This window comes from Manacus vitellinus, unplaced genomic scaffold (assembly GCF_001715985.3).
Source record: "Manacus vitellinus isolate BGI_N305 unplaced genomic scaffold, ASM171598v3 scaffold_12_pilon, whole genome shotgun sequence".
NCBI lineage: Eukaryota > Metazoa > Chordata > Aves > Passeriformes > Pipridae > Manacus > Manacus vitellinus.
In genome coordinates this window covers 10,659,568-10,680,447 of record NW_021938949.1, presented here as the reverse complement: position 1 = coordinate 10,680,447, position 20,880 = coordinate 10,659,568, and the positions used below count along the sequence as shown (strand labels likewise).

The window sequence follows — 20,880 nt, the reverse complement described above, 5'->3', positions numbered from 1 at the left end:
GGAACACCTCCCCCAGGGTGCCCTGACTCAGTGCAGGACAGGAGTCGCTGTGTCCGACCTGTGAGATCAGCCCTGTTTGTACCCAACTGAAGACTGAAATTCCTGTGGTTGGCAGTACCCTCTACCTGCTGAATCAAAACTTCTGCTCTTTGTCTGGGTTTTTTTTTATTTTTTTATTTATTTTTTTTTGCAAAGCTCTAATTAGGCCATGTTGAAAACAACAGTGTCATTACTTTTTCTAACTTAGCATGAGAGATGAGGCACCAGCCCGTGCTGTCCTTGCCAGATGATTCTTAACCACGGGAACCTCAAAGGTTGTCACCTCTCTTTAACTTCCTTACCCAATGACAAATGTCTTTAAGAGCACAGTCCCACAGTCCCACATGAGCAGGCTCTGGACAAATTACTGAGCAAAGACTTGTTAGAGTGCAGAGGAAAGCACTTCTGGTGGTTGTTTATCCTTTAGGGTCTGATATTCTGTAGTGTTCTGAGGCCTTTTCCCCTCTGTATGGGGTGATGTCTTTTCATCACATATGAGAGGAGCATCTTTAAAATGTTTTCAGGAGGAATTCTTTGGAACAGGCCATCTGGTCAGTGGAGGTCTCCAAAACCCTGCATTTCCTCGCTGACTAGCCTTTAGAAGAATTTGTGCATTCAGGCTTAAAGCACTGCTGTGTTGAACAGTGTGGCACAGTCCCCACCTCATCCATTCGGTGTTTGCTTTCTGCAGTTTTTTTGGATTTTACTGAAACGTTTTTCCCTGCAGGGGTCAGCAAACCCCTCTGCCAGAGCAGATCACACACTGCAAATGGAGTAAATGGGTTTCATAAAACCTCAGATGGAGTGGGTACTTGTACAAATATTCAAAGCTGTACAGCAGGAAGTGGGTGAAAGAGTTGAGAGAGTAGAACATTGTGTTTGCAGATGAATTAAACCTCCTTACTGCATATAGCTGCTTACATTAATCTTTATTAAAGAAATCTTTGAAGTTAGAGTACCTGAATTACTGAAATGTTGACAGTGAATTTAATATTAAAGTGTGATCTGAAAGGAAATTTTAGCCTATAACGAGTGGAAGACTTATTTTAAATGTAGTTGATTGTATCTAAATAGTTTTCCTTTTACTTTTATTTTCCATGAACTGGTATGATTACATAAAACCTCTCTTTACTGGCATTTCCCTTTCCACAGGAAAAGTCGTGTCGCCTGTCAGCAGCTTTGCTTGGGGAGGACTGTGAAATCAGCCATGACCAGCTGTATGAGTTGTTGAAGTATGCAGCTTTGGGAAAATGCCACAATGCAGCACAACCCAGGTACAAAACATCCACAGTCAGGAATCAGCCCTGTCCTGTGCTCTCCTGTGTTGTGAAAACATTCCTCAGGATTGGGCACACTGGGTTTGAAACACTCGCAGCACGGTTGCCATAATGGCAGCCTGGATTGTGCAGATACAGTTGTTGTTAGACTTGACCAGAGACCAGAATTCCTCTTCTGACAAAAATCCCACCATTTCATAGTTTTGTTTCGTGCAGTTATGAAAAACTAAACTACTGTTGTGGGTGGAACTGAAGAAGCTTCACACACTGACGAACAAAATACCATGTTAAAATATTAACACAAATATTAACATGTTTCGTGTTAGATGTAATTGAAACAGCATTCTGGAATGCTTTGGGAAAAACATTTTTAATAATTTTTCCTTTTCTCAGGGCAACTTCTCAGCACTGGAAGAGAAAGGCTGAGGACGGTCCTTGGATAACAAAAATATGGTGAAATGATTCTTAAAATGAAACTCAGAGCAAAAATGATCCCACTTTAGATTTTTAATAGTGAATAGAAAATTATTTTGTGGGATTTTTTTGATGCATTAACTCACTAGACTGCATCACTGCAGCTGAAGTTACTTACGTGTATGCACATTCTGATGCATATAAATGAGGTATAAATGTCTTGAAATGGTATGCAGCAGAAGTTTGCTATAACTCATTCTTTCTCTGTCTCCCATATTCTGTTGCTTCCAGGAATATGTGTCTTCTTGAGATAAGCTACAAAGCCTCTTCTCATTGAAGTCATTTGGCACTTTGCCACTCACTGACTTAAAAGCTGGGCTGGTTCCAAGTTTGTTTTTAAGAGTACTTGATAATTGTTTTGCTTTGATTTTTATTTTATTTTTTTAATCAATGCTATTTTCTGCCTGCAGCTGGTGCCGTATTTATCACCAAAGCCACCTGGCTGGAGTTGTGGTTGTTGTTCTACACGAAATGAGCCAAGTCCATTTCTACAGATTCTATTTACAGTTCAAACACCTCAGAAAACTGTTCCGGCATGTAAGTCCCCAAACTGCACTGGTGTCTTCTAAACTTCTTCCAGTTCTGAAACCACATCCCAGGGATTACTGGCTGCAGTGGAATTACTGCCTTTCCTCAGGATGTGGCCATCTTTGACTCTCACAGCAAGCAAATGAGAGGATCTATTTGCTGCAGTTGTCAGCTCAGAACAAAGGCCAGGGCTTTGATATTAGACACAGGATTTCAAGACTTTTATGTCTTTGAAGCCTTACCAGGTGAAACATGTATTGATGTTTCAGTCCTCTGACTGTTACATATCCTCACCTTCAGGGTGCCAATGAGATTAAAAATATCTTGGAATAATTCAGTAACTTGGAACTTATTCTGAGTGAGGAGACTCCAAGTAGAGTTATGCTAGTCCCACTGTTGGAAAATTTCACTTTTATTATTTGCACTTTTATATTAAGTTTCTCCCATTTCCCAAAAGGATTATTAAAATAATTTTTTTAATTTTCTGCCTTACAAGCAACATTTTTGAAGGAAGAAAGAAGCACTTCTAGGCTCCTAGAGAGTTCTTCCTGAACTCCAGCAAATGTGAATCACAACTTAACTGGAAAGACTGGAACTGGCTTTAGTTTCTATCAAAGAAAGTCTTGAGATTTGCCTTCTTGATTGTATCAGGCAAGGCAAATCTGTCCCTTAGTACAAAGAATCCCATACCATATGTCATTAAAACAGGTTTGGTTTCTGTTGGTTTTTTTACTTGAGAAAACACCAAACGTATTTCCACTATTTCTTTATCTGTCCTCCCCTAAATTTGGCTGATTTGGGGATCAAGAAGAAACTTATTTGCTTGTTATTTCTGCCTCTGTTTCAAAATCTCTTTTTTCAGAGATTCACATTAACACCATCTGCTGACTTCCTCGCCAGCCTGTATGGGGAAGGAACAGACCTGAAACCTCAAAATGCAGCACAAGGTACCTTTGGGTTTGCATTGTCTCTTTCAAGACAATGACTCACTTTGAGCAGTAATTCATGACTTTGCATCCTCTGCAATCCCAGCAGGCTGCCATGGTAAACTTGTTTACAAAGGAACACCTGCAATGACTGAAACCATGAGACTTCTTACCCTGACTAGTTCAGTAACACTTCTTGGGCTGATTGTTACAAGTAAATGCAAAAAGAGAGAAAGTCTTTAACATATTTAATTCCAAATTCTGATGCTTCATTACCCATCTTTTGATTATTTTATTCTAAGATGTACCTAATAAAAGACACAGAGATATAAATTAGATTTGAGCTAAGAAGTTACTAATTTCTTCTTAGTTTGCTTTGTTATACTGAGCAGCAAATCAAGGAGAAGAACAAGTGTGTTGACAACTGATTTCCTATTTTTACCCTCTTTATAGAGGTGGTTGTAATCCAACAGGCTTGTACAAAACCTGCAAGACACTCAAGTGAGAACTTCACTGAAACTGTTAGAAGGGTAGCAAAGAATTTTGAATTCAGGTCCTAAATAGGAGACTGAGCAGCTGTGACTGTCAGTGTATCAACAGTCCTGTAGCATCTTGACTGTAAATCTACTGCACAGTCACAGGTCAGGGAGCTCAGGTATACTTTTCTTTTAAGAGCAATCTTCAGAGAATCACCCTCAGGGTAATTGATACAGCTGTGGATTCTGGGGTCAGTTCAGTGTTTGCTTCTTTGTGAGCCACACTTAAAGCACATTTGTCTCCTGGTAATTCTTAAGGGAAAAATTTCACAGAGAAGGTAGGAAAAGAAAAAGAGAACTTCTTTCACAGCTTACATGAAGTAACACATGATTATGTTGTCATGCTTATGAAGCAAGTTTGTTCTCTCTGTTTCTGAAAGGAATGTGAGACAGAGACTTCAGCCAGCAGTGTCAGTAGCTGAACTGGGAAAAAGAGTAAAATATGCTGAATATCAAGTATATTTATTATATATAGTATACATAAGGTATACTATTATGTATATATAATGTATATAGCATGTGTATATTTACACACAATAACTGAGATATAAATTGGAGATATATTATATAAACTGGAGAGAGAGAGAAAAATAAACTGGAGACAGACTGTGTGTCAGTCTTTCTATCTACCCATCTCTCTCCAGTCCATTGTTCTAGGTAGTGTTGTTATTTGAAATGGTGTTCAACTGATGCAGAAACTGCCTGCAAGTGGGGAGTGCTCTCTGAGCTTGACAGGTGCTTCTGTATTTTACAGGCTTGACTTCCACCAGCAGTGACTGTGTTACCAAAAGCTCAGATTTGCAATGTGATCCCATCATTCAGAGATACGGAGAAAAAAGACGAGGCCTTACCAGCTATACTCTGACTTTAGAAGAGCAGAAAAAAAATGACTATCCCATAGAAGGTCAGTTTTTGAGGGCTGTTTGGTTGGGTTTTGGTTTGGTTTTTATAATTTTTACAGTTATATGTTCTGTCATGTAAGAGATATGATGAGTTTTAGAAGAAAGAGGTCTTTTTCTTTTATCATGGATGTGTTTTCCCTCTAGGCTCCCCTGGATGCAAGGACTATATCTCTACAGAGTGTGATCAGCAGAGGACAGACAGCAGCCCCCTCTTTGGTCTGGATTGTGAAATGGTAAAAATCAATGTGTGTGGCCTTACAAAATAGAGTCAAGCACCAGCTATTCCCAAGTGAGCCAAGCCCCCTCTGTATTTGCTAAACCAATTTCGATATATTAATATTTACTGCCAGTCCCTTCACTGATGGTACCAGCACTAATGCAGCCTTGGGAAGGGCACAGGAAGTGGTTCTGGCAACAAGACAGAGATAATATGCTGAGCAGAGAGCTCAGGTCTGTGTTGGCTCTCAGCAGCAGATGGATCTGCCAGGCCTATCAGCAATGCTGCAGTAACCCCAGAGACTGCTGTGGAATTCCTCCTCAGCTCTCCCCAAGGTTTGGGAAAGGAAGGATACTTCCCTGTCATACATCTTGCCTTTAGCCATCACAGTTCCTCTGGCAGCATACTGTGGTGAAGATTCCTCCTTTAGTGCAGTTTTGCCCTTGCAGAGATGTCTATTTGGCATCAGCATTGAGTAACTAATGATATAGCCTGGGCTCTTTTAAATTGTACAGCGTCTCTGGTGCTGATGCTGTCAGTGACAGCTGTGCAGTGCAGAGCACAGACTGATTCTGTGAAATCAGCACTTCTTTATAATGGTTTTCTGTGTGCTGTGCTTGCCTGTGTGTTTGCTGTGCTTATGGTGCACATTTATCAGTTAAAATGAAGCGTGCTACAGTATAAAACAACCAGCTATGAGTGGTAGATCTCCAACTCAAGTAACTCCTTAGCAGTAGATGCTGGCTGCAGCCAAAGCAGGTGTGAGCTAAGGTTTTTGAGTGGCAGCATCATGCTGATCCAACAACTGCCTCTGCTTCTTCCTGACAGTGCCTGACTGCAAAAGGAAACGAAGTCACCCGTGTGTCTTTGGTGGACGCGCGGGGTCAGTGCCTCCTGAACGAGCTGGTCAAACCTGAGAGCACAGTGAGGAACTACCGCACCAGGTCCCTGGCACACATGCTTCTTATCTCTGTCTTTCAGATTCAGCCTCTCTGTTACACAGGCCCTGTCAGAAGGCATTGGTTTGCACAGGTGCCTGCTGTGTTTCCCTCAGTGTTAATACAGTTCTTGCTGTGTGACTAAAATAACCAACACTGTGTGTACACTCTGCTGCACAGTGCCCATGTGGCTGCTAGGCAGAAACATTGCCATTCTGAAGCACTCTAGGGAAAGTTCTGTTACAAATTAGTGATACACAGTGCAAGTTATTCTTTACTGCTCTCTATAAAATAAGATGGAGGATAAGAGTACTGGATTGCAGTCTGCATCTCTCTGCTCCATAGCTAAATTTGCTCATATGTAAAAAATTTATAGAGCAGCTTATCAGCTTGTACACATTTCTAAGGCTAGGCTCAGGATTATAACAAAAGCAGGCAAAGCTCAAGCCTTGTCTTCTCCAAAACTTTACCTGGCAGGAGGTGACATGCCAGTCCCCTCAGATTACTTGGAAGAATCTCCTTCCACCATCAGTCTTGCAGTATATCCTTTCCTGTGCTATCTGATCCTACCAACTGCATCATTTAAGAATACTTGAGAGAAATAAACTTTTGAAAGAGATGTGGTGGCACTCACAGCAGTTTAATAACACCTGCAGTGTATCCTCTGATGTTGGAACAGAAAACAGTAAATGGCATTCTGTGATTAGTTACACCAAGTTCATATTTTACATTACCTGCTTGTAATATTCTCCAGCAGACGCTGTTGCTAATATGTTGCTTTTACCTCATCCAACTTTTGTTTTAAAGATTCTCAGGAGTCACAAAAAAAATGCTTCTTCCAGTGAAAACAAGACTGTCAGACATCCAAACCAAGCTAAAAAAAATGCTTCCCCATGATGCAGTATTGGTGGGTCATTCTCTAAACTCTGATCTTCAGGCTTTGGAAGTGAGTATGTTTTTAAGAGTATTTTTTCCAACCCTGTGTTACTCTTTTTCAGACATGAAAACTCTTAGTAATTCCTCTTTTATTAGTGAACACTTGTTAATTGCTTTTAATTATGAATAGCCCTATGCCTATAAGGATTTAAAGAAGAAGGACTGTCTTTACAGCTATAAAATTTACAGGGTCTGTTCAGAACCCAAAAGGAAGGGAGGAGTCTGTCCAGACATAGGTATGGTTGCAACTGAAGCTTTACCTCTGCTTCACCCAGATGCTTCTGAGAGCTCTGTCCTGGGAAGAACTGAAGAACTGCTTGAATCATAAGTAATCTTTCTAACCCAATCTAGATCTTCCCACTAGAGTTTTAGAGAACAGAGTTGGACTTGTTTCATTATTCCAGTTGTTCTTTTTTTGTGGATCAGGTGTTTGTCAGTGAGACACTGGCAACTGAAATGAAAAGGCAGTGCACAGGAAACTATGAAGTTACTGCCCAATTCTATGACTTCTGTTCTTAAATTAAATGGGTGATGTTTTTTACTCTTCCAGATGATCCACCCCAGTGTTATTGATACTTCATTGCTTTTTGCCAGAACTGAAGGTCGAAGATTTAAGCTAAAATTTCTAGCCAAAGCTGTTTTAGGGTAAGATTATTACTGTATTGTCATGGGAAATGTTATAAACTGTCATGGTGGGTCATAGGGTCTTGTTCTGCCACTAGTCACATGAGAATTATTATCTTTTTACTAAAATTAAAAAAATGGCTGTGCAAGTAAGACACGGTAAAGAAGTGTTTACTGGCTGCTTTAAACATCAGGCAGCATAATAACTGGGCTTGTCTTTGAGCAAGCAAGGAGTGCTGTGACCCAACCAGATTGGAGTCCCAGCAAAACTGGCCTTTCTGCACATCTGGAGCAGTACAGGTGTATTGAACTGTGGAGCAGCAGAGACACTCTGCCTCACACAAATGAGATCTGTTGCAGTTGGCAAGAAAAAAAGGCTAATACATGAAAGTATAATTTACTGACTTAAATGATATTCCTCAGTGTACCACCTACCACTGCATAGTATGTCTTAGTGACACAGTTCTCACCATGCTCACAGTGTGTGTTAATACTCTGCAGCACAAAACTTCACTGAGCTGGAGGTTGCCTCCTTCTCTTTGTGCAAATTGTGAGTTAGGTTATTGGTCAAGAAAGAAGTAAAATTAAAAATACTCATGTATCAGAGTACCAAGTATTAGCACTGCTTCTGTCAAACCCCGTAAACTGTTTTGCTCAACATTGCAAAAACATTTCTTGCAGTAACTTTTGGGAATATTTCACAAGAATGCTGCTGCACAGAACTGAAATCCTTTTTGGAGAAGGGAAAGCTCTTTTGCCTGAAAAGGACCCAGTTTAGAAAAGACAGGATGTTGGTCAGTGTGGAAAAACAGATAACCTGCCTGTACACCTAATTTTGATGCCCTAGGAAGGAGATTCAGTGTGAACAGAAGCTTGGGCATGATCCTACAGAAGATGCTAGAGCTGCATTGGAATTAGCTCAATTCTTCATTGAGCAAGGACCAGCAAAGGTAATTGTAATATGTAATTAAGATTTCTATCCTTAAACACAGAACATACACGTTGTGCTTATGAAGGAAAAAAGAACCATTCCTGCCCATCCTCTCACTGATTTAAAAGAGAAAATGGAGCTGTGATAGAGGCCTCAATTTTGACAGCTTGCTACTTTCAGCATATATCCATATATTATCTGAATAACCTGAGCATTACCAGTGTTTCAGTACTCACTGACATGAGTCAGCATTGCTGCTCATCTTGAAGAGGGGCATTGGGTGAAGGAGGATTGAGACACTTCCAGCCTACAGGAATGCCTGTAATTTTTCCAGATGAAAGAAGAGAGACACCTTGTGTGTTGTGGTAGTGATTCAGCTGGTCTTATGAGTCCCTTGCTTGTGTTTTTGATTTCTGAGAGAAGTTTTTTGGAGATGATTGCTGGTTGATGCTGTGAGTGCTGCATGCTCGAAAATGACAACAGAAAATAATAAGGCAAGAAATTAATGCCCATGTTTCTTCACTGCCAGAGTGTGCCTGTGTGACTCATAGGGAGAGCACAGGCTTTTTGGTTAGCTGCAATTAGCTGATGAGATGAAAGCCAACTACTAATCTTCCTTCCTTCCTGAAGGTAGCAGAACTAAACTTGGAGATGCTTCTGACAGCTGAAAAACTGGCTGAGGTCTCACAGAACAAAGCTGCGCTGCAGCCACAAGGATGTGGGGTCCAGAAAGAGCTGAATGAGCCTCCACATTTATCTAAACCATGGTAAAAAGATTCTCAAGTACACGTTTTTCCTTCACCTGATTTCTCAGTAAGATCAAAAAAGTGCCTCATGTTTTTTAGAAGCCATCAGGATCTTCAGAGAGACACAAATAATTGTAGTGTAGCTCTGAAAAACTTTGAGCAGTTGCATCTTAAATTTCACAGCACATTTCCTAGGCTTCTTTTGATGCTGTGGACAGGAACATTCTTTCAGATTTCTTTAATGAACTGTATCATTTTTCTCTGACAAGCGTTTCTTGAAAGCTTTTAATTCCCCACGTTGATAAGCAGTGTGATTCACAGCTTGCTCCTCTCTGCTAGCTTTTTAGACTGCCTGCAGGTGACTGGCCAAAAACCCCTCCTTTTGGGCAGACAGGGACTAGACTCTTCCGGCCTGTGTCAGAGTAACCTGAGCACGTCAAACAAACAGGTGAATGGACTTAGAGTGGGTTGGTCTAAGCAAGCATCAAAGTAGTTCAAAGTTGTTCTTGTTCTGGGGGTGGGTAGATGAGTCCTATTTTAAAAAGCTGACTGACAGTACTGTTGACAATAGTGTTAATACCAGGTTAGCTGAATCCATTTGAACATTTCAGAAATGAGCTTTGATCCTCTGCATCCTCTCCTGACTCATGAAAGAAGAATTTCTGCCTGAGGGCTTTCTTGGACAATAATGAAAATTAAAGTTGGGAATTAAGTTCAATAGCTTTGTTTCTGATCCTCTGCAGTACCATTGTCTTGTACCTCTTTGAGCCTTGTACACTCTTTTTCCCTCCAGATTCTTCAGAGAGCCTTGGAAGATGTTCCCCTGTCCACCTTCAGTATCATTCAGTTCAGTTTGGGTCCAGAGTACATTGCATCTCACCTTCATACTGCACTTTATGAAAAGGTACTATTTTTTTTGAGAACAATCTTCATACTGAGCTTGTAAAGAGATGTGATTTATCTGGGGGCACCGAGTCATTAGTTCCTTTGCTTTGTGAAGTTCCTTCAATAATCTGTGTTCCAACAGGTGAGAAGCAAGCTGACTGACATGCTGACAATTTACGCAGGTCCTTTTGAAGAAAGCTTTTGCCTGAAGACTGTGAAGAAAGAATTTGGGAGGTGTGGACCAATCCAGTCTCTTACAGTGGTAACTGAAACATTCCAGGTGAGGAGCACTTAAAGGTTGCTGACAGGTCAGGAAGACCTGAGTAATCTCTTGGAAAGATACGGATTAGAACCACAGAAATACCAGTTATTCTGTTTCCAGGTTTTTTCTAGTTGTTTAGTCACAGCTACAACAATTCAGGGTACCTAAAACTGCTCCACACAATGACAAGAACAAACGCAGCTCATGTGCTGCTCAGAGGACTTTGAGCACTGGGGAAGCCAAGATGCTTTTTGTCTCCCTCAAGAGAACTGATAGGTTAAGGCCTTTAATGCCCAGAGGAGGAAAGTTGATTACTAATTGATGAGCTAATTGAAGGGTTTTTTTAATGGCTGGAGTATATGGAATGTTATATATATATTACTCCCAAACCCTTTTATATTCTATTTTTAAAAGAAAACACAACTTCATTGAGGCCTGACTTTTAAAAAGGGAAGGCTAATGTGTCTCATTGATAAGCCTGAAGTATCTTATTGTTCTGTTTCAAGCCCTATGTCTGTGTCCAATATGAAGTGCTGGAAGCTGCCCAGCTTGCTGTGGAAAGCCTAAATGGAGCTGAGGTAGCAGGATCCTGCATTAAGGTAAACAAGGCAAACAGCCAAAGCACAAGTTAGGTTCAGCCTCCAGTCTGTCTCTAACATCTGCTCACAGCAGTGTCTGGGCAAGTGCTGGCTGCTTGTGCTGTCACAGTCTTCTTGTCCCTGGACAATTTAGGCCCATTGGCAGAAAGCAAGTGGTTATATCCCTCTCTTTTCCTTTCTGCTTGTCAGCAGAAGGGGGTTAGAAAGCATTCTGACCTCCACCCGGAGCTTTAAAAGCAAGAGCCAAGTAACAGGGCTATGGCATTTTAGTTCTGTACTGTTTCTGCATTACAAATATGATCTCTCTTCCTTTTTCATGACTAATTAAGTTAGCCTTCATTAGTCATATTTTTTTCAAGGGAGGGAAAATAGCCTGGCAACTTTTGGTAATGGGAGAAAAATACTTTAAAATAGAAGCTCTGAACACAGAGCTGTGTGGGCTGATGTGCTGTTTGTTCCTGCTGCATCCACCCCAGGTGCAGAGACCTGTCACTGCAGCAATGCTGGACTGTGATGTTCTGATAAAGGAATTAGAACTGGATGTAGAAAATGAAGGTGTGATTTATGTGGCGGGTCTAAAGAAGTCATTAACAGAGACAGACTTGCAAGAAGAATTCAGCCAGTTGAAAGACTTGGAAACACTGTTCCTGCCAAAGGATCTCCAGAGTGGAAAGCACAGGAATTGCTGTTTCCTCAGTAAGTAGCTTCACACACAGCCTGCTTATTTCCTTCAAATAAGCTTATTCAGCAGCCCTTGGGACTTTGCACAGACACAGCAAGAACTACTGAAACTCAGGTATGCTCAAAGGGATGGTATTTAAAATACTCCAGTGAAAGCACATATTGTTTGGAAGAGCACTTTTTACAGCTAAATCTTTAAAAGGAAAAAACACTGCTTAAAAAAATAACCCTTAGAAAAATTCCAAAGCTAGGTGTTGGGCTCTAGTACTTCAGAGTGAGGGCTGGCCACTGTGCAGCTTCACACAGCCCAGTAATCACCTCTAAAAGGTGAGGACAGCTGGATGAGGGCTGCTGCAGCCAACTGGCATTTCCACAGTCTGATGTTTATCTGTAGCAAAATGAGGATCTGCTTGCTGCAGTGATTTCAGTTTCTCATCTCTCTCCTGCTCCACACCTTTAGCCCTGCCTTGCAGGTGCCAAGGAGGAAGGCAGGAACAGCAATGCCAAAGCATGTTCCCTTCTCATTGCATTTCAGAATTCCAGAAATCACAGAGTGCCGTGGATGCCCTTGAAGCTATAAATGGATGGACCGTGAAGGGTAGCGAGCTGAGAAGTAGGAATGCTCTTGCCTCAGGTCACCTCTGGAGATGGATATGGCAAATGAATCACAGGAACGGGAAACAAGGAAAACACATCTTCTATGAGAAAATGGAGCAGCTGTCTGACTCTGTGAGTGTGAGGCTATGCTGATGTTTGTTGCAATTGTTGAGGAGGGAATGCCCTGGGAACCTGGAGTGGTAACTTTGAGCTGACTTAGGTGCAGAGCTGCTTGTGACAGAAGGGTCTCCTTGTGCTGGAGCAGTGGGGCTGCCAAGGATCAGTTCTCTAGGGCAGTCTGGAGAGGCAATATCACACGAGATAACGTGATGTTTTCAGGATGCAGCCTCCCCAAGTACGACTGCTGATGAATTGGGAGTTTAATGCTTATATTCTCTTATGCAGGAGCAGGATCTAAGGAAAAAGGTGAAGAAGTTAGACCACCATATCAAAAAACTTTATAGAAGTCTGCAGAATAACACCCTGTGTGTTGTTCTCTTTCCTGGACTGAACAGGTAACTTGCCACCTATTTTGCACAGAACCAAGGAAAATACAGAGCTGAATATTTCTATCTTAATCTGTTAAAAATTAAAACCCTGCACAAGGGAGTGAAAGCCTGAGAGAAGGCCTGAAGAAGCTGTTGTACTTAGTCTGATTTTCCTGTCCAGCCAATAAAACCTCAGCCCTAAGTCCTGCCCATAAGCCAGGCCTAAGACACAACAAGCACAAAAGCTGACACCACTCATGTAGCTGAGGGTCCACAGCATTAATTAATTGTACAAGTCGTATCAGTTCACCCTCTTTCCCCTGATGAATGTTTCATCCCCACTGACAATGAAGGAAGTTTTTTGTGGCCGTGAATCAAGCAGTTTCCACAGGAGGCAGGTTTTTTGGGTGGTCACCCCATGGAAAGGTTTGAGGTGAGGATGGCTGTGAGTTACAGTCCGCCCTGTGGCTTTTGCAGTAGTCACTGGGTTCAGCAGGTCCAAATTGACTCTTCAAGGGCCATCTCCAGCTGCCCTCACTTCACACAAGCTTGCACCACCGAGGGGTATAATCCCACCAGCAGAACAGATGGATTCAGTGATCTGCATCCACAGGGAGCCTATGGAAGCCCACAGAGCCTGGCCCACACTCTCAGACTGCTGAGTGGTTGGACAGGAGCTCCTGCTCAGGCTCCAAAGAGGTTTCTTGCCAGGCGAGGTTCCTGTATTGCTGTTTCCCAGAGGACCAACAGTCCCGAGGAGGTTTCTTGATTAAAAAGAATGCCAAATAATTGCTGGGTGGGAAAAAAGTTACAGTTTTTCAACGTGCTGACCCTGAGGGTTGCAGGCCTCGCTCCCGGACTGGCCGAGGTTACATGCATCAAGGCTGCCCTGAGCAAAACTAACACACCTCTTATTTGTGTTGCAGCACACATGGATCACAACCCGGCCTTGGTCTGATGGGAATAAAAAATGACGGAGGGAGGAGTGCTTGTTAAACTGCCAAGTTTTTAAGCAAAGTCTTTTGTTAAGATATTTTTAATTACTTGAAATATTGATGTCTTTGTAAAGATCTCTTACCACAAGAACAATAGGCTTTGACTTTGTATCTTCTATGAAGTCTAAAAATAAAAGCCATTCAAAACATCTTAAAACACAAAACCTTTTCCATTAGACCTTCTTGCTGTGGGTTGAGCCAGGCAAGTGCTTGGGCAGAGCTGGGGCAAACCAGGGTCAGTGTTGCTTAGGATCAGATCAGGATTGGCCTGTAGGATGTTGTTCCTTGCTGGAGACCAAGGGACCAGCTGAGGCATCTTCACTGAAACCCAGGCCATAAACCAGCCAGCCAGGTTAGTGTAGAACCTGCAGCAGCTGCTCAGCAGTTAACAGCTTCCCTCAGGAATTGTGTGGATTTCTGGAAATGTGCGGTGCCAGCCCCTGAAATGGAGTCGTTGCCTCCTTTCCAGGAAAGTACTGTACTTAGTCCATGGAAAGGAGGAATCAGTGATTCATACTTCTTGGACAATCTCCACTTTCTCCTCCTCCCCGACCACCCCCACCCACCCCTTGCACACAAAAAAAAAAAAAAAAAGAGGAAAAAAAGAAGTTTTAGTGTGGCTGTGGGAGGGGCAAGGGCCATTTTAAGGAAAGCACATGGTTGTGTGGACATAGCACAGCAACACTTTCCACAAGGAGCTGGAGGCAGGGTGAGGTGCTCCAGCACCTGCCACCTAAAATAGAGGCTGCTCAAGCACCTCTTGTTAACACAGGGAATTTCCAAGCATAGGGATGGCTTAGGAGAGCTTTTGGCACTCAGAAAAACGTAAAAGTAAAAGGAAACGCTTGTTTAAAGGTTTGACCATGAGTCAAGAGATTTCTTGATGTGAATTTGAATAAGCTGAGATAAAGCTGAAATAGTTATTATTCCAGAAATTATTAAATACAGCTGATAGAGTACTTACACCTTCCTACTTTCCAACTCCAAGTTCACTGTGCTGGGCTCTGTTTAAGGAGTGGAAGCTGTGTGGAGGAGGCAGGTGCAATTACAGGCAAGGAGGAGATAGGCAAGTGCAGCTCGAGCCCAGAGGCAGCAGCAGTGAGCGGGCAGGGGATGCTCCTGTCACTGTCAGTCATGACTAAATTTAAAGCCTCCAAAACTCCTGAAATGAAATCTGTTATTAAGCAAGATGAATGCAGCCAATTTTTTTTACTTATAAAAAGGTACTTTAGCCACTCCAAGTGAGCCTGGCATCCTTTGGCTGCAGTTATTGCAAACTGGGATAAGCAACAACATCAACATGGAAGAGAAGCAGTGCCTTCCTCCCTGCTGCTGACCCAGCCCAGCACGGGGTCAGGCAGCTCAGGGGAGGGGGTGAATGGCACTGACCCCAGCACCCATCTCTGGAAGGATTTGCTCCTGTTCAGACTGTTCACATCCAGCATCTCCTTGTTGCAGACACTTGCACTGCAAAGTTGAAAAAACCCAGCTAGTTTTCATCCCACACACTCTAAAATGATGTGGTCACCTCGCTGCAAGGAGTAGGCAGGTAAGCATCCAGAATTCCTGCTTGAGAAACTCAGGTGACAAATAAAAGTAGCAAGAGTCCTATTTATAGGCATGAAAAAATAAGTAATTTGTCCCTTTTTAATTGAAAAATGTAAAAAGGACTTCAGCTTTAAATAAGACATTTTGTACAAAGCTTGAGCACAAAAAAGTTAACACCAACGTGTTGTTATGTAAACACCACAAATGTTACTCCTTTGTTCAGTAACGCACAGAACAGTGTGTGAGTTCCCTTTCCAGTGGGGTAGATTTCTGTAGCTGTTCCCCTCCCCTCAGACCTTACTGGAATACAGGAAACCCAGAAGTTTTGGAACACTGACAAGCTACAGTAGTCAGGATACATTGTGACTAAAGGATTTTGTTTTGTTTTTTTTCTTTAAGGGATTGGTCATTTAAATATACAGAAGTACAATAATCTCACAGGTAAATGAATGGCAGCTTGGATTAGAAAAAGCACCAAAATATTTAATATACATCTGGCACAAATTTCACAAGAAGTCAGTAATGAACAAACCAATGCTTTGCTTATAAGAAAAAAAACCACCTCAGACTGCACTTAATGCTCTTCTTCCAAAAGGGACACAACAAAAACATTGCACTCAGGATTGCTATCAAGTAAAGACAACCTTCTTATCACACCCTATTTGCATTGTGCCTTAGATTGCACATTCCATAAGACGCTGTTTTCATTCTGTTCCAGACAACAACAGTGAGCAAAATTTGATACAAGAAGAGTAACTGTAAAACTAAAAACCAAACGGGATTCAGTAGATGAATCGTCCTGAAATTCTCCCACTTTTCCTCTAGATCATGGTTTCAAATTTGGCTGCATCCCCTTGAAAAAAAGGTCCTCCAGGAAACAGAATTTACTCCAGCCATTTTCAAGCATTACATTTACATTTCTGACACTGTTGGCCCAGAGAGGAACCAGGGGCTGCTCTGTGACACACAACACATTCATCATTTCCCAGAGTGAGAAAATTGGGTTCTCCCTTGGTAAGTCTGAAAAGGCAAAACACACTCCTGGCATGAAGATTTGACCCTGCCCACTCTTGCTGGTTACTGAGGAGCCGAGAGATCAGGGAGCTGTGTTCACATGAGATCAGTGACAGCCACACAGAGCTGTGCTCCCGGGACTTCCTTGGTTACACTGGAGCAAACACTATCAAAATGCCTTCCTTCCACAGAGGGGGATGTGAGGCTAAACTGGGGCCTCAAGAAAGAAACCCAGCTGCACCAACCAGCTCTCCCAGGCTGACCCTTCTCCAGGGAGCCCATCAAGGCCTTGCATTTGCTTCATGCCCTCAAGACCAGCCAGTGCAAACCCCAACAGTGTTGGATCAGGACCTAATTCTGACAGTCCCATCCTGGAGCTCCTGGAACTCGAGTTACTCAACAACTAAAAGCATGAAGCCCTCCCACCACTCCTGCCAGTCCATGTCCTTTTTAAAGACTATTTCAAACTTACAGGTAAGAAAGCAAGCATATATTTAAGATAACTATGTTTAACGTGACTTAAAAAATCACAACTTCAAAATATCGAGTACTATTCAGTCCTCTGATGTGGAATACACCTGGGAGTAGCACAGCCTTCAGCTCCACTGATCCTCTGTGCAAGGTTTGCCACCTCTGGTCACACGATCTCCACTCTCATGGGCCCAGAGAAGAGCAAGAGTCAGCAGCTGTAACTGCATAAAATGGCAACATTCAAGTAAACATGCTGGTTCAAGAGTAGGCAACCTTTAGTCCAAATATAATTTACAAGAGGGAAAAAAACCCCACTTTACAACACAAACATTGGAGATGGATTTTTTTTTTTCCCCTGTGTGAGAAATGACATGTTATCCAAAAAGGGCTTATCTGAAGAGTGCAATTATGCAAAGATAGATACTTATTAAAAAAATTAAAACCAAAAATAGTATAACCTACAGAACCTGCTGGATTTTCAAAGACTGAGGATTGCAATAGTAGCAAGGAACCGCTGCAATGTCAGTGATTTAAGGCAAGCTGTCAGGACAAGAACGTCCATGCTCCTTTTACCTATTGTCTCACATGTCCCCTCGTTCTCTTGAAACCCATGCCCATCCTAATAGTGCAAGAGGTCACACCCCAAAAGCAGCCCTCACACACACTGGAAGAAGACTCTTGCAGCAACAGTTGCTACAGCATCGCATCTCCTGGGGATTTGCCATGACAGTAATTGTGTTGTAGTTTGGTTTGGGGAATGAGAGCAGGGGACACAGATGTGCTGCATGAAAAAACCACCCCCCCTCAATGCATTAATTAATACAGCTGAGCACTGGAGCCACTCTGGCACCTCCAGTGCCCTCAAGAACACTCCAGCTTTACTCAGCATAGGGGTTTTATCCTGAGCAGGATTCTGACCTCCAAGAGGAAAAGGATGAGTGCAGCCTTTATGCTTTTGCAGCTCCCATCTTTGCTGGGTGTTACAGGTCCAGTCCAACATGAACAAAACACAGTATTTTTGATTAAAATAAAAATACACTCATGGCACTGCATCAGGTGGGTTCCTAAAGCTTTTCAAGGGCAAACGAAAAGGCTGGTGGCTCCCTCCTGGGGAGCAGCTGCTCCATCTTCAATTCACTGTCAGTACAGGCAGCCCGAGCAGGGAAGAGGATGTGCTGACAGAGGCCCCTGAGCCCAGGCCGTGGAGCTCTGCTCGGCCGCTCTATTGCACTCCAAAAGTAGCACCCGGGAGGACCAACACACTGGTTTGCAGCTTGACCCGGCTCCCTTTCCAAGGGTCCATTGCATACACATTAAACACAGTATACCAAAAACTATGGCAAATAGATAATACTTAACTTGGGTCGATTAAAAAAAATAGATTACTCACCCAGGCATAAAATCCTGGGACAAAAGGATGGTAACCTTCAACTATTCAAGTCTAAGAACAAGAGGTAGAGATACCTATGTACTTCATGGTGAAGGAGTTACAGCCTTCTTTCTGTCTTACAATCTCATGTATTTCACTTCAGTTGACACTATCAAACCAAAGGTTCGATTTTCAATAGTCCAGAGAGAAAATCTTAACACTGGTGGGTTTGTTTGCACACAACAAAGTTTAAGCAGACACTTTGCTTGTAATACTTATTTGAAAAAATACATTTTGCTCTATATTGAAGCACTATCCTGAAGAATTTGGAGTTTCAGGTTAAGCATCTTCCTTTTTTAACAGGAAGAGCTAAATTCACATGCACACACTTTGAGCAGAGTGAACCCAAGGGAAGAACTGAGTGCCTAATTTACTGAGGACCTTCTAAAAAAGGATCACATTGCAGAACACAAGGCTGCAAGACCCAGAAACTCACAATGACTATTATTTTCCAAAGAATGGGAATGATGTAACCTCAGCCAACAAATTATATCACGACTGAGGTGGCTATTAACTACATGGCATTTCTTTTAACTTTGCTGGGCTTTTTTTAGAACCAAGGCTTAGAACTGTAAGGAAGATACTTATGTTGACAGTGTCATGAAAAGACTAAGGTCACTGGGCAGTGCATAGCTATGCCTGGGAACCATGGATGACAGCCTAGTCCTGCATCCATGGGTTCTTCAGGCTCTGGTGGACATGGGAGGAGTGAATGATCAAAGTTACACAGGCAAAGCTGCTGCTGCCCCAGCACTGACTGACCCACCTGGCACCCACCCTGCCCGTGGGAGCAGGGGCTGCATCTGTGCCCCAACCCGAGTCACCCACAGTCAGCAGAGCAGGGGGAACTCCCCTCACGCTCTACCTGTGCTTGGCTGAGAAGCTGCCATGGTCCAGAGGCTGATCCATGAGTGGATCTGCCAGCCCAGCCTGGGGAAGCCGCTCCTGGCATTCCCTCTGCAGGCTCCAGCTGTCTGCTTTTGCACCACCTGCCACACCTGCAGTTATTTTTCCTGTGGTTCTTTCATTACAATTGCACAGTACTAAAAAGCTGTAATTCTCCATGGAAAGTAGCACCAGCAGTAAGTAAACTCACAATACAGTGTTCAATTCCAATTCATTTCCTCAGTCGTGTTCTCTGGGCAGGACCTTTCAAATCCTTACTTGAATCAATCAGTCATCAGTCTTTGACCTCAGAAATGCACCCATGCGAGTAAAATTTAGCACAACTGAGCCTCCAGTTGACCTGGAAGGCAAATTTTAAAGGTGTTGCAAACTATAATATGGTGCAGGTGGTCAGCCTTTTATTACCAGGGACTAAAGTGTACAGGAGTTGTATTTCTTTGCATATAAGAGAAGGCAATAAAATGCCACAGACTGTGGATGTCAGACCAGTTTTCCAGTATATTACTAGAATTATATAGTTACCTATAGTTATTTATCCCAAGTTGCAGCAGATTCACTACATGCATAAAGTTCCCTAATGCATACTCTAATTCAAAAAAAAAATTAAACAGTTGCAATGGTTTCAAGGATTTCATCAGCATCACTGCTCACTTACAGTCCTGTGCCCTACACAATAAAGATTTAAATTATATAAAAATGAAGAGTGAATGTATTTGGCCTGTTCCACAGATATTCACAGTTTAACCATTAAACAAACATATTTTCAGAGGCTCCAATATTATGAAAGACTTCTCAGAAACCTGTGCAAACCCCAGTCCCCCACCCCAGCATTACAGAGCACGGGTGAGTCTCATTTAGGATCCCAAAATCACCAGGCAATCCAAGGAAGGTCTGACAGCCTTGCTCACTGTCAGCACTGTCAAAGAGCTGCACCTCCAGCTCCTGGTTCAGAGCTTAAAACTGATACAGGTCTGGTTTGCATTCTGTAAATGGTAATTAAAAGACTGAAATTAGGCTAAAAATAAATGGTACTTTGCTAGATAGATCATTTGGCTATTTTTGCAAGTATTCTGTCCAGGGGGTGGAGCTGCTCCTGCTCCTGGAAGCAGAAGAGCAGGAGCAGGGCTGTCCCCCCACACTGAACACATGGAGACTCAGCCACTGGCAATGGTATGTCCTTTCCCCAACAGGAAACCAGATTTTCCCTTCCTGTGTGTTCACCTCTGCCTTAAAAAGAAGCTGTATTACATCTGATACATTAAATGGGCTGAGCTTGATGTGCTACAGATTGATTTCTTCCCTGCTGTCCACATTCCAACCACAAGATAAACATCTTCCTAAAAAAGCTCTATCCCTCATCCTTTGGAGCTGCTGCATGTTAGCAGGTAAATGAGAAGCAGCCCCTGCCCTGATCTGGTGTGCAGGCATGCACGGGCTATCAACTGAAGAGTCTTCACACTCTGGACATTTTAATTTTCCTTTAGGAAAAAAAAAAAACTTAAGTGATGAACAAAGTGTTTAATAGCTGAATGAATGAAGAGTCTCAAACTTAGAAATACAGTCTTCATTTGGAACTTTTCCTAACAAAGCAGCCTCTGTTGGGGAATTTATTTTAGTTTTTAAAAAGTAACAGCACCAACAAAAGTCTTGCCATAAATTCAACACCAGCACAAGTGCTTTGGCCTGCTTTGCTCACCAAACCAGAATCAGGTTTTGCTGCCAAACAGTGCTCGTGCCACAGTAGCTTGGAAGGTTAGAGTAGCAAGGACAAAGCTTTGGGCATATTTACCCATGAAACAGCAACTTCAGGGCTCTCCTCCTGCCAAGGGACAGACTCAGCTGCATCTAAACCAAACACATTTGTTTTCCACAGCTTGTCTCCCAGCAAGAGCAGCATGGACCAAACTCTCCTTTAATTAGATGAAAGAGAT

At 42.5% G+C, this 20,880-nt stretch overlaps 1 protein-coding gene across 1 annotated transcript in view; it reads left to right on the top strand.

Moving 5' to 3' along the window:
• Positions 1–13,738, top strand: part of REXO5 (RNA exonuclease 5) — a 19,455-nt gene extending 5,717 nt beyond the window's left edge. The window contains exons 2-19 of the mRNA XM_018067370.2: positions 1,192–1,313; positions 2,201–2,327; positions 3,181–3,265; positions 4,535–4,684; positions 4,827–4,915; positions 5,728–5,843; positions 6,645–6,783; positions 7,324–7,418; positions 8,245–8,347; positions 8,959–9,095; positions 9,414–9,522; positions 9,868–9,978; positions 10,102–10,239; positions 10,728–10,820; positions 11,297–11,516; positions 12,037–12,230; positions 12,504–12,613; positions 13,513–13,738. Of these exons, the coding sequence (XP_017922859.1) occupies positions 2,262–2,327; positions 3,181–3,265; positions 4,535–4,684; positions 4,827–4,915; positions 5,728–5,843; positions 6,645–6,783; positions 7,324–7,418; positions 8,245–8,347; positions 8,959–9,095; positions 9,414–9,522; positions 9,868–9,978; positions 10,102–10,239; positions 10,728–10,820; positions 11,297–11,516; positions 12,037–12,230; positions 12,504–12,613; positions 13,513–13,582 (2,025 nt within the window). The 5' untranslated portion in view covers positions 1,192–1,313; positions 2,201–2,261 and the 3' untranslated portion in view covers positions 13,583–13,738. The remainder of the gene's footprint in view (positions 1–1,191; positions 1,314–2,200; positions 2,328–3,180; positions 3,266–4,534; positions 4,685–4,826; positions 4,916–5,727; positions 5,844–6,644; positions 6,784–7,323; positions 7,419–8,244; positions 8,348–8,958; positions 9,096–9,413; positions 9,523–9,867; positions 9,979–10,101; positions 10,240–10,727; positions 10,821–11,296; positions 11,517–12,036; positions 12,231–12,503; positions 12,614–13,512) is intronic.
• The last annotated feature ends 7,142 nt before the right edge of the window (positions 13,739–20,880 follow it).